The sequence below is a fragment of the Stegastes partitus genome, unplaced genomic scaffold, assembly GCF_000690725.1.
Source record: "Stegastes partitus isolate 25-593 unplaced genomic scaffold, Stegastes_partitus-1.0.2 Scaffold1545, whole genome shotgun sequence".
Taxonomy (NCBI): domain Eukaryota; kingdom Metazoa; phylum Chordata; class Actinopteri; family Pomacentridae; genus Stegastes; species Stegastes partitus.
In genome coordinates this window covers 86,883-99,334 of record NW_007579276.1, presented here as the reverse complement: position 1 = coordinate 99,334, position 12,452 = coordinate 86,883, and the positions used below count along the sequence as shown (strand labels likewise).

At 44.0% G+C, this 12,452-nt stretch overlaps 1 protein-coding gene across 1 annotated transcript in view; it reads left to right on the top strand.

Annotated features, from left to right (window-relative positions):
* The window catches only part of dmd (dystrophin), a 123,849-nt gene that overhangs the window by 71,963 nt on the left and 39,434 nt on the right, over window positions 1–12,452 (top strand). Inside the window, exons 47-49 of the mRNA XM_008300463.1 lie at window positions 2–138; window positions 5,739–5,802; window positions 7,819–7,879. Of these exons, the coding sequence (XP_008298685.1) occupies window positions 2–138; window positions 5,739–5,802; window positions 7,819–7,879 (262 nt within the window). The remainder of the gene's footprint in view (window position 1; window positions 139–5,738; window positions 5,803–7,818; window positions 7,880–12,452) is intronic.

Sequence of the window (12,452 nt, the reverse complement as noted above, 5' to 3'; positions counted from 1 at the left end):
GAGGAGATCGCTCCGATCAAGGACGACGTGACACACATGAACCAGTTGGCGTCCACATTCGATCCACCCGACATCCAGCTGTCGCCCATCAACCTGGAACGCATCGAAGACCTCAACACACGCTGGAGGCTGCTCCAGGTACACGCTGCAGACACCTACACACACATTTCCACAGGTGTAGAAACACTGACAACTACTGGAGGACAGGTGAGGAGTGACGATTGTTGTCGTCAAAAGAAATAGTCAGCGTGCTTTGATCAGCTGCTCTGGAGCCCCGACATGCCATGGCACCACAGTTCAAGGTGTTTGTGCCAGATGTTCTCTCAGGGCAGTAGAACTGTACTCTGACAGCCCAGTCCTGGGGCATTAATATCCGGTGCACAACCACATGAATGTTAAGGAAAACAACGAGCATGCTCCTGGTGCACACCCTCTCCACTCTCGGAGACTCTTCCCTCCTTCCCTCGGTGGTGGCCACAGACCTCACGTCAGCACTGATGACTTTACTTGAAGGTTGGGTCGTCCTGGATGCTGACACAGAATTTATTTTGCTATCTGCTCAAGATTTTAGGTCCAAGGATAAATCCCAAATACGTGTGAAGCACAGGTCCTATTGTTGATAGAATGATTGTCTTCACTATTAAAAAATACTGTTGTATCATGTCAACTTACATTTTTTCCTAAATTGTGAAAGCTCCTGCTCAGACATGATGTGTGTGACCGTGATGTGCTCATTCCACATGCAACACAAACAGTCTCAGCAGTCACAGTTTGGATTGCACCATGTACTTGACTGGGCCTGGTCCTGAGAGTATTACCCCCAGAGCAGGGCTGTGAAATCCTCTACAAGTAGAGTTCCTGGAATGGCTCGTGGTCTCCAGGGAAGCTCCTGCAGTGAAAACATGGCTACTCATGTGCATAAGATGCTTTACCAGCATCAATCAACTTTAGTCTTTTCAGGTTAGTTTGCACTCAAGGACAAACCAGCACACACACACACACACACACACACTAACAAGGCACTGGTGATCAGAAGCCGTGCGGGGTGTGCCTCCATCATTCCCAATAAACCCAGCAGCAGCCACGTTGGAAGTCTAACTGTTACTATAACCAGACATGACAAATAGAGCCCATCAGCTGCCAGAGAGACCAGTTACTGCTGAGGCGCTCCCGGCTTAGATGGTGACACCGTGATGACAGGACCAGAAGGCCGGTCTCTCTGAAGTTAGCACCTGTCCAGATGCTTGTACACACACACACACACACACACACACACCCCTTTATTCTGTAATGAATACAGTAGCACCGATGTAATTGATCTAAAAGTCAATGGGAACGGCCGTTCTTCTGAAGTGTCCTTATATTTTACTTCGGGGTGTTTTACTCACATGTGTTCGTTTATCTTGAAATCTTGAATATTCTTAGTAACAGTCCAATACGATGTCTTTTCCTTTCAAAGTGCGCAGACAAGAATCATGGTGCAGGCTGTACATGTACAGTTGTGAACAAAGGTTGAAACACATCTGTCCCCGTCACAACAAAGCAATGCTGCATTTTGGTTCTTTCATGATTTTTATAGGTCTTGTGGAATACGACACAATCTGCTGGGTCAACAATATGCACAGAGCAGTGGTAGTATGTGGTGAAATGTGCTTTGGTCATGTCCTACATGAGAGGAAATCATTATCTCGTCTATATAGACCAGAGAACAGAGCGTCATGGCAGAATGTAGCATAGCTTACTGTCCGTCTAAAACCGTCCAGTTTTACTGTCTGACCACCTGTATATGTACATGTATAGATAACCATAGTATAATCGTGGACTTGCTATGTATGACCTGTTTTTACATTTTAAGGGGGAAAAACCTGAAAAGGTAAACTTTAAAATAAAAGCGTGTTAATTCTATTTACTGAACACATTTCTTCACTGCACTGATGAATTGTTGTAGCCAGTCGTCTGTGCATGTCACCACAGAGTTTTGTATTTAAGGCAGGAAATACTGCTTTCCTGGGGGACAGGTGGACACAACCTGTTTAATATAGCATGGGATGACAAGCAGCAAGAGACTCCCACAAAATGAACGTTTAGATCAGTCTAATGACCTGAACAACTCTTTCTGAGTCCCAACCTGAAACCACTGAACATACAGTTTGTGTTGTATGTGTTTATACTTCATCCCTCATTTCTGTTCTTTCTGGATTACAGGTGATTAATTCCAGTCCAACCACAGAAGAACAGTTTCTTTAAACTAATTGTTGTTGTCTTAGCGTGATGGCTAATAACCGATGAGCTCACAGAACACAACTTACTGAGAGAACTGTAATGATCCTGGGTGGAGAGCTCCATCCTGCAGATCCACCAGCTGCCATTGCATCCCGGAGATTTTAGCTTCACTTTGTGCAGCAGGAAGAGAAGGAAACAGGTTCTGCGTGTTTATGTGCTGCAGGTGCTGATGGCCTGATGGCGCTCTGCAGATGTGCTCACGTCCTTCCTCAGTAGTCTTGGTTTGCCGGCCCGTGCTGAAGCACATACTGGATGTGTCGTGACAGAATGTGAAGCTGAATTCAGCTCTCTTTAGTCCATTCAGTGTTCTTTCGTGCCTCAGACGTCCACATTGAGGCCCAGTGCACGCTGAGTAACTCCAACTAACTCTCCTGAACAATCTCACTCCTTTTATTTGTACAATTCTAATTAGGTTACCATGGATACGGGGGAAAACAACTCAGGCAGAAATGGACTGGGTGAGGTGGACTTGAAGGTAATTTCATCATGTGGTTTAATGTCACATTTAAGAAGTAGGACTCGTCTTCACCGCCATGTCTTCATACGTTCTTCATCTCATACCGTGAAGCTCATGCACACACACACACACACACACACTCTGCTGTGTGTGTGTGTGTCTCATTTGGGTGGCGGATGAAAGGCTCGATGGTTAATAGCTGACGTCTCCTCCAGTGGGATAAAAGCCCATCTCAGTCCCTTGGCTTCAAGACTTCTGTCAGAGAAAGTTGCCTTTAAGTTGCCAAAGATTCACTTTTCTGCTTCCTGGAATAAAAATTAGTGGCTAATCAGTATCTGCCAAAGCTTCGCATGGCGGCCTGAGCTGCATGTGTTGCCTGGGAACATTAGATCACTGAACACTGGCTCAGGAAGCATCAGTGATTATAGACACACAGCTGCTCCTCTGGGGACTTTCAGGATGCAGCTTACTGGCAAGTGTTGGTGCTGGACTGAAATTCTGCTGCAAGCATCATCTGGTGTTTGACGTGAACCACTCGTCAGATTAGAAAGGCTTGACGAGGGAGCACAATTTGGGATTGAGTTTCCTCGGTATTGTGGTGAAGTCTTCATCCTTACTCAGACGGCAGAGTTGTGTTGTGCGTGAAGGGGCTGTGTGAGGGTCACACGTTTGTCAAATACATAATGAACGTGCATAGCAGCTTATGTTCTATGGTCTGTGAGTACGGACAGATTTCTGCTCTTTGACCAGCAGCAGTGACTGTGTGCCAGTGTTGTTAGACTTCTGTAACCATGACTTCTGACAAGGCTGGGCTCAGTATCCCCGCTGGTTCTAGTCTAACAAATTTCTGATTCGAACTGGGTAAACGATGCACCATTCTTCCCATTTGAGTTCCAGCAGGAAGGTAAATAACCATGTTTCTGAAAATGCTGCGGCATTCACTTAAAACCTCATGGAAAGCTGAATTAAAGCCAAGCTGATGTTGTTGCGTCCTGTTATCACTCAGTCCAGCCTAGTGTCATTGTCAGAATGTGAATCTGACATAGGCATGAGCAGAAGGTGGGAGCTGACTCTGGTTGCTTTCTTCTGGGTTTTTCCTCCTCTGTATCTTTCTGGATCCTGGTGTACGCAGATTATTTCTCCTATATTCTGCATCAGTGTGTTAAGTACTTCAAATAGGTAAATTATCAGCGGTGAAGAGGATTTTCATGCCAGTGATACAGTAAATTGAAACACTACGAGGTTTGTGTTTACATTTAGATCAATGATATTGAGTCTGTAAGCCAAGCGACAGACACGTGTCCTGCCAGGCTGAGCTGCTGTGTATACCTATGTAGTCGTGCTGGTTTGGCACAATTACTTCAGCTCCATGCAGATGGAGTAAAAGAAGAATCTCAGGAGACTGCACCCTCTCTAATTCCTCCATTACAAATTCGGTTATCCCTCCATTCTCATCGCTGTGTCCAGTGTCGCCCTCCATCTTTGCATCTGCTGCTAAAACCATGTATTTCATGTTCTTTAAGCAGCTGCTGTGTCTGCAAGTGTTTTTCTGAGTCTGATGTAAGGGGAAATGCAACAGCTCGCATAGCGTCGCTCTTGAAACATGAACAGAGCAGCAGTCCGTCTATCAGCCTGCGCACACAGAAACAGAACCAGGAACTGGCCTTTGTTGGGGGGAACATCAGCATGCTGCACACCGAACCTGCTCTGACAGGTCCGGTGTGCAGCATGCTCGACAGATCAATAAAAAGTTTGCCCACTGACCAGTCAGTTGTCCTACGTAGGCTAGATTTTAGAGGCCATCTGAGGCATTTCTTTCCTACAGACATATACATTAGTTGAGAAAACTCCAGATTTCCTTACTTATTGTTTTTTTCCTTTTGACTGCAAGCAATTTGGAAGCCATTTAACACAGCCGGGGTTGCAGCTGAACAATGACCTTACCTGGCAGAAGAACAGGGTTCATGTGAGCAGCACGTCTAGTCCAATACAAAACAAAAAGGGATGGTTGGTATGTTGAACTTGCTGCGTAGTACAGGTTGCAAGTAAACACAATTCAGGAAAAAACAAAACTTCTACATCATCAACCGCCGACTTGCAATCCTGGGTCAGCATCACCAGGAATGTTAGACGGCTACAATATCTCTCATCTAATGACACTACATCAGTTATATCACTAAACTAAATATTAGTAACAGTTTCAGGTACTTTGGCTAATTCAGAAGAGCCAGTGTTTGTTTTCCTTGATACCACATGTAGCTAAAAGACTGGCACTGGAAATAACCGTCTTGGACTTACAGGCGAGCGTCTCCTGCTCTCAGCCTTCTGCATGTGGAAGCCAAGTTCTCTTTACTGTCCCAACCTCTAACCCAGGTTCAAATCATATGATATATAATGATGACTCTACCTTTAACTCAAACAATTCAATGTGTTCATGTGATAGATTTCTTTTTTTGTTTGTTTTGTTTTGTTTTTTAAAATATCTTATTTAGATTTTTTCCAATAAAAACAAACAGACAACAGGCACGAGGACAAGAGGACCGATGGAGTTTCAAAATATGTAAAAGAAAACTAACATGTCCATAAAATGTAAAGAAAAGCAGCTCCTCGTCCATAGGGTCCTAAATCAGAAACAAAATTAGCCGAATAAAACAGGAAAACTAAAACACATTGTCGAACCAAACGAACAGAAGACCGTGGGTGGAGTCCTGTTGCATACGTCACACAGTCATCAGACAAGGAGGAGCATGAGCAGAGTGCACATACAGGTTCTTACAGTTACAGAAAAGGTTTCCACATCTTTAAGAAGCAGTTGTAAGAATTTGATCTGCTGGCGCGAATCTGTTCCATCTTAGCAGCAGAAAGCATCTCATTAAGCCACCTGTTACAACATGGAGGTGTTGTGATTTATTTGTTGTTTTGATTCCAGTATTGATAATAACGGTGGGACAGAAACAGCCATTTATCCATCTAAAGGGTTTCCTTCTTTCTCTCTCAGATCTCCATCAAAGACCATCTGAAGCAGCTGACTGATGCTCACAGAGACTTTGGCCTTCTGCACGGTGGGTAGAACACAAACTGAACTGGGCGCCCACCTGATGACAGCAGTTGCACACAATAAGTGATGTGTTAGCCAGCGAGGGAGAGAGAGCATCACCACCTGATCAGTGATAACAAGGAGAGAGCAGACAGGGTGCTTTCCAGTATCCATGCTTCCATAGCATTTAGTGTGTCAGAAAAAGACCAACACAAGCATGCATGTGTGCCAGAAACACCAGGATGTCTGACTGCATCCGCTCAGATTTTGCAAAAAGCAAGCTAGTGTGCGTTTCTGGCTGTTCTGACCCACAGTCCTCTGCGCAGTTACATCACACACATCACGGTGTCTCGCACAAATATAGCAAGCTTAAGAGCACACGTACAAGTGACAGCTCATTTTTTTCTACAGACTGTCGTTGTGTGTCCCAATTTTCTGCACACTGCATGAAACAGTGTGTACTCTGTAAGGGCACGTGCAGCATCACTGACAGTAGAAATGTGTGTGATCTGGAAAGCAGCCTGTGACTCACTGAGCCTGTGATGGCGTATTAATCTGTTTATGCACCTCGAGTTTGTTTATTTTTTATTTTTAGCTTTATCTCCAGATTCAAATATGACCCCAGCACTCACTTATTGTTGCATTGCTTGAAACAGATGCACACAAGGTCAGGGCTCCTCTTTGTAAGCGGTGGGCATGGACTGCACTAAGAGTCTGTGTGTTTTTATTTATTCTTTCTAAAAACCAACAACTCAAGACGAAAGCGTGAGAACTGGATGACACAGTTTGTTTGCCTGCTCTCTCTAATGTGAGATGCAGACATGAGTCCGACTAATTAGCACGTTGCTTGTACTGGTAAACTACCATTAGTTTCAAGCAGGCAAGCATATCATCAGCAGACACCAGCAGAGCCAAAGGGTGGCCCAGAGTGGCCATGACCAGCACAGACTGAAGTCAGCCAATAGTGAAGTCTGTTAGAGCGCATGTGCCCATAGAGCTGGAGTTACATTCAGTGTAGACTGCTTGTCTGGCAGAACATTTTGCAGAACCATTTCTTTAGCGCCTTCTGACGGTGCAGCCACCACTTGTCCAACCGAGTCATTCTGACCAATAGGAAAATGTTGATACCGTTCTGTGGCAATTCAGAGATTCTCTATTATTTGTCCTTAAACAGTGTGAAACAGCACCACATAGGATACGGGATGGCAACGCAGTAGTGACGATGCACACCAGTGAAAGCTTCCAATCACCTTTCTGTCTGCATGGCTGCACTCTGCCCACTGCTTTCTGTTCACACACAACTAAAGTCCACGGATAGCTAAAGCTCATGACGTCACTGCCATGCTCGTGGCAGTGATTAACGTTAAACAACCACAGGGGGGCTTAAAAGAAAGAAAGACCAGAAATACACGATAGACACTGGTTGAGTGGTTGAACAGTAAGAACAGATACCACTGAGATGACTGATCAGCAGCTACATGCATGAACTACATTATAGAGAGAAACATGGAACAGAATGTCCCTTCCACATAAAATGAAGTGTTGGGGTTGTCACATTCATTTCTACACTTGGCTTGATAATAATGAACCTGTGGTAGATGTTACAGACAGGGATGGGTTATGATGAAGATGATGAAGGTCTGAGTCCAGGTTTTTCATTTCTTGCTGCTGATATACGCTGCGTGTGTTTTTGTGGTTGTCCCACTACGTTTTCTTTCTAAATGCAGCAAATTGGCACAATAACACTTATGCAGTTGGTAGTGATCTGATTGGTCAGAGATGCATTCCAGCTGTCCTGACAATTCCCAGAAAGCACATCTGCTCCAGTGGTTGGTGTGCTAGCTCTTGTGGGCGCAGTAAGTGAGGTAGTTAGCAGTATTTTGTTTTCTGCAGTTTTTCATGCCAACAGTCATGTAAACAGAGTTCCCAGAGAGTGATGCTTCTGCTCCTCAGATAGGATGCAGTGAAATGGTGGTGTTGTTGTTGTTGTTGTTGTTGTTGTTGTTGTGAGCCTCTTCTTTTCTTCTCTTTGTCAATGCAGGATCTGTAGAGAGCCCCTTTGAGCAGGGCGTCTCCCCCAACAACGTGCCCTATTACATCAAGTAAGTGCCTCAGAGCTGTGTCCAGCAGCTCTTTTTCATTCTAGCAGACAGCAGTGATTGCTGTTACACAAACGTCCAGCTGGACTTTAGCTAGCACGACGAGCTGAAGTCAGTCTGCACCAACACAACAACTTCCATGACTGATTTAATGACAACCAGAGAATACGTTGACAGAGGTCACAGGGGTCAACGATGGGACGACGAATAAAGTAATAAACATGAAAATAAGAACAATTTAAAAGGAATAAATCAATAAAAGCAATGCCAGTAACTATAAATAGGAGCAGCAATCTGTGTGTGTGTGTGTGTGTGTGTGTGTGTGTGTGTGTGTGTGTTGGGCTAAACCAGCTTTATAGAAAAATCTAAACGAATGCTGATGCCTGCTCACTCAGAGGGCAGTGAGGCTGTAGGCAATGCTGCGTACCATAACCAACCTCAATGATCAATCCTAAAGCGGACTGTATACACAGGTTGTGTCTATAAATGACATCCCATAATATTTCAGCTTTGATGACAGCATGTTAAAAGTACGTATTTCCTCAGTCACATGCCTGGATGCTCACAGTGTCCAACAGCTGTCTCTGTTGTGATGTTATCGGATGAATGCATTTCAAATGTCATTGTCAGAATGTCTGATGCACAGTTAAAGACCAGTTTGAAATTATGAAGACAGTTCTGAATGAGATTAAATGTATATTTAGAGCTTCAGTAGAATAAAGGACCAGGATATTGAGGAACTCTCATTCCAGTGGGGAGAAAAGAGACCTGATTATTGTCTCTGTTGACACACCGAGACCCGTCTGAGAGACCACTCTACAGCAGCCACCTTTATCAAACCCAGAAAACAAAGCTGTTGTAAGAGCGTAGGATGGTCAGCTGTGTCACAATCCTTGAATTAATAATGGACAGCACAGTGTGTTTAAAGCTGAGACGAGATCATTAACATGTCTGAAGTCACAATAAAAGTGACTTGTATGGAAAAAGTAGCTGAACATTATGTCAGCTGTTGATCAACAAGTGTGTCAAGTGTTTCTGCAATACAACCTAGTTCTGAGATTAGTCGGTAGTTATTTGATTCTGCCTAAATCTGAAAAACAGTGGCAGTCTTCCAAACCGTAGGAATGATGCTGGAGGTAATGAGATTAAAGTACATATAGTACATGAATAATAATAATAGATTTAATAGTAGTGACCCTGCTCTAGGTTAGAACCTGTTTTCAATGCCTCCTGTCATTTTTGTTTGTCACTCCTAAATGGGATTAAAGATAAGTCTGGGGTTATTCTATATTATTCTTTTTGTCAACAAATCCAATAAGACAACCCAAACCAGCGTGTTCTCTGCTCTGTGACTGTCAGCTGGTTCCTAATGGAGACATTCATTTATTTTCAGAGCTCAGTAAGCTGCTGTTACTTCACCAGGAGGAAACAGTCAAACTAATTATTCTACATTTTGCTCCTCTAGTGCAGCAGTTCCCAAACTTTTGAGACCCTGACTCCTAAACTAGTAGAGATCGCTGACCCCCCCACTGCCTCCGTAGATGGTTGAAGCGCGCACTAATGCACTCATGCATGCACACACTGGTACCCAGCTACAGAAGAACACAACAGTAATTTAATGTTAGAAGAATACATCAGTCTACGTAGTCTCCATACATGGAGTGTAGCGCCAAGTAACCAGAGCAGACTCACATGCGCTGTCCTTTTCTTCATTGGCTGATACTTTAGCCATCCTTGTAGTCATTCCTCAAACCGTCCACACATCCATCCTGACTCAGTTTCAGAGAACCAAAGCACAGAACGCTAGCTGAATCCCAACACAGACGCAGTATCGCTGGTGTTTCATCCTCTGGCTACAGGAAGAAGGAATGAGCTGGTGTTTCCTGTGGTGGGGAGCTGTGGGACAGCCGGAGCAGGGCACACATTCTGAAGTGTGGTCGTCCTGCTCCTGTTGGTTTCTCATGTGATGGGAGTCGTTACTCTTTTCACACTATCAGCACAATCACTGTTGAATTCTGGATATTAGTTAAAACTGTGACGCTAAATGAACCCCACGGCTGAGCTGTGCAACCGCAGAGTCGCTGCTAAAGTGAAATCAATCTTTAAAAATGTGTTAGAACTTCTTTAACACGACTTCTCCGAACAGCCAGGTACTGTCAGCGGTTTCATAGATTTTCATTAAAATAGTTTCTGAAACAGTTCATTCATTCATTTAGTCTTGAAACCTGCTCGTGGAGCCCTTGAGTCGCGCCGCATTGCTCTTCTGAATGCGAGGAGACTGTTTACTACTCATCAGCAGACAGCAGAAGTTTGGAGGTGGGATGTGTTATGGGGATGTGTTAGGTATGCTCTGTCCTACAGTATGTGCCTCCGCATTGCAGGCTGTCGCTGAGCTGCTACAGCAAAGGAATGTCAAACGAGTCCAATGATTTTTGGCCCTACATGCAGTCATGTTGCTCTCAATTGTTTTGCAAGACGGGCGCGATTAGAAGATTTTCATGCTAATTTAAAAACTACAAATCAGCACCTGCGTTTTGAAGTTTGAAAAGTAGCTCCAAAATGGACACTAATGTTGTTTTTATGATTGCAGCCAGTGCACCTTAAAGTGCTGCTCCTTTACACTCAGGTGTAGCAGTGCATCTTCAAAAATCAACCACAACAACAACAACAGAGCAAGCCCTTCTCCCATTGGTCACCACAGACTCAGCCAGGACAGGCCGTTCATCTCCCCATTGGTCAGTTTTGATAGCAGGGCTGCTGTCAGTCACTCAGCAGCAGCCAATCAGGTTACAGTACCCGTGGAACGTTCAGGAATTACGAAAAAGGAACGAAAAAAGAAGAATGATGATGAACGGGGAGGTCGGCCTCGCTAGAAAAACAAACTCATTTTAAACCCTGACTTTTTTAAAACTTTTTCATAATTTAATTCAAAAAGCTAAACTTCTATATTCTATATTCATGACACATAAAGTCAGATATTTCAAGCCTTTTTTTTTGTTTTAATTTTTATGACTATACCTTATGAAAATCAGAAATCCAGTTTCTCAGATAATTAAAATATTTCCCAAGATGAATCAAACAAATAAAGGATTTAGCACACAGAGACGTCCACCTTCTGTAAAGTATGTTCATTTATGCACTGAGTACTTGGTTGGGCCTCCTGTACGTGGCATGAAGGCGCTCGGCCAGTGGCGCTGCTGAGGTGTTGCTGAAGCCGGTGGCCTTCAGCTCATCTGCATTTTTGGGTCGAGTGTTTTCGTCCTCAGCTCGATAGTACCCCTTATGGGGTTCTATGGGGTTCAGATCTGGGCTATCAGTCCCAGTCAGGCACCCCTGTTGCTGTTGCACCTTTTCCTGTCACACTTTCCCCGTTCAGTCGGCTAACCATCGGTGTGCTTGGAATCAGCTCTCTGCCGACAGAGCAGCCATCTTCTGTGTCCTGTCCTCCCACACGGAGAGATACCAGATGTTTGTATTGTTTTAATAGTCATTTACTTAAACTCTAAATAAAGTAGACTGATATATTGAGATCAAACCTCTAATCATCAAAATTAAAACAACAAAAGGCTTGAAATTATTTATGTGTAGAATATTTTAAACCTTCACTAAACAACAAATGGAAAATATTAAACGTTTTCATGTTGTTCTCATTTTGTGGGATGCACTAGTACAGACGAGCCGTGACCAACTTTTCAGTACGTTTTTTTGTGTATTTAATCTGTTTTCATGCATCCAACTAAAATCAATGCAAAACCCAGAAGTCAGTTTTTGTGGTTCGGCATGCTGACAGTCCTGATTCATGGGAGTCAGAGCAGTTTCTGTTTGGATTGCTGCTAGAGGTGGCATTTCAAATACAGTATTTATTATTCTTGAATGCAGCAACATCAGCCGTCGAAAAAAGTCTGTAAGGAAAGCCAGTTAAACGGAAGCCAAGGTTCAGCTCAGGAGGAAAACGGTGCACTTTATTTAATGCCACACTTCAATGTGAGTGCAGTAGTGATGGTGATAGTGGCTAGCCACTGGTCAGAATAACCACACCCTGAGATGGGTCAGCCTACCTACCTGCACAGGCCTGCTAGTGGGCAACCAGCTGCTCTGTACGTGTGATTGGACGATAGATGACTGAGGTAGCTGGTGCCACATACCTGGTTGATCAAAAGTGTGTTTTGAGGAGCATGTGTGAATATGAAGAGAGAAAAAAGTTGAAAGAGGAGGGAGAGAAAGAGAAGTGACAGATTCTCCCCTCCATGTGCAGAGATCAAGCTGGACCTGACCTGATGACTGACACACTGTGAGTGCCAGCTGACCCCACACACACACACACACACACACACACACACAGAGCCAGATGTGTGTCGACATTACACCCAGGAATGAACATCAGATGCTTACATGGCTGTTTAACGTTTGCTGCTTCATACTTACACTCCACTAAACACCAGTGTGTAACAGTGACTGTCTAACTGCACACAAACTGTGGCTGCACCCAGTTCTTGTTTTCATTGGCTGTTAAGTTGATGATCATGAGATTAATTGAATCTTTGTCACGACCAGTAAACACAGCATGTATTATAAC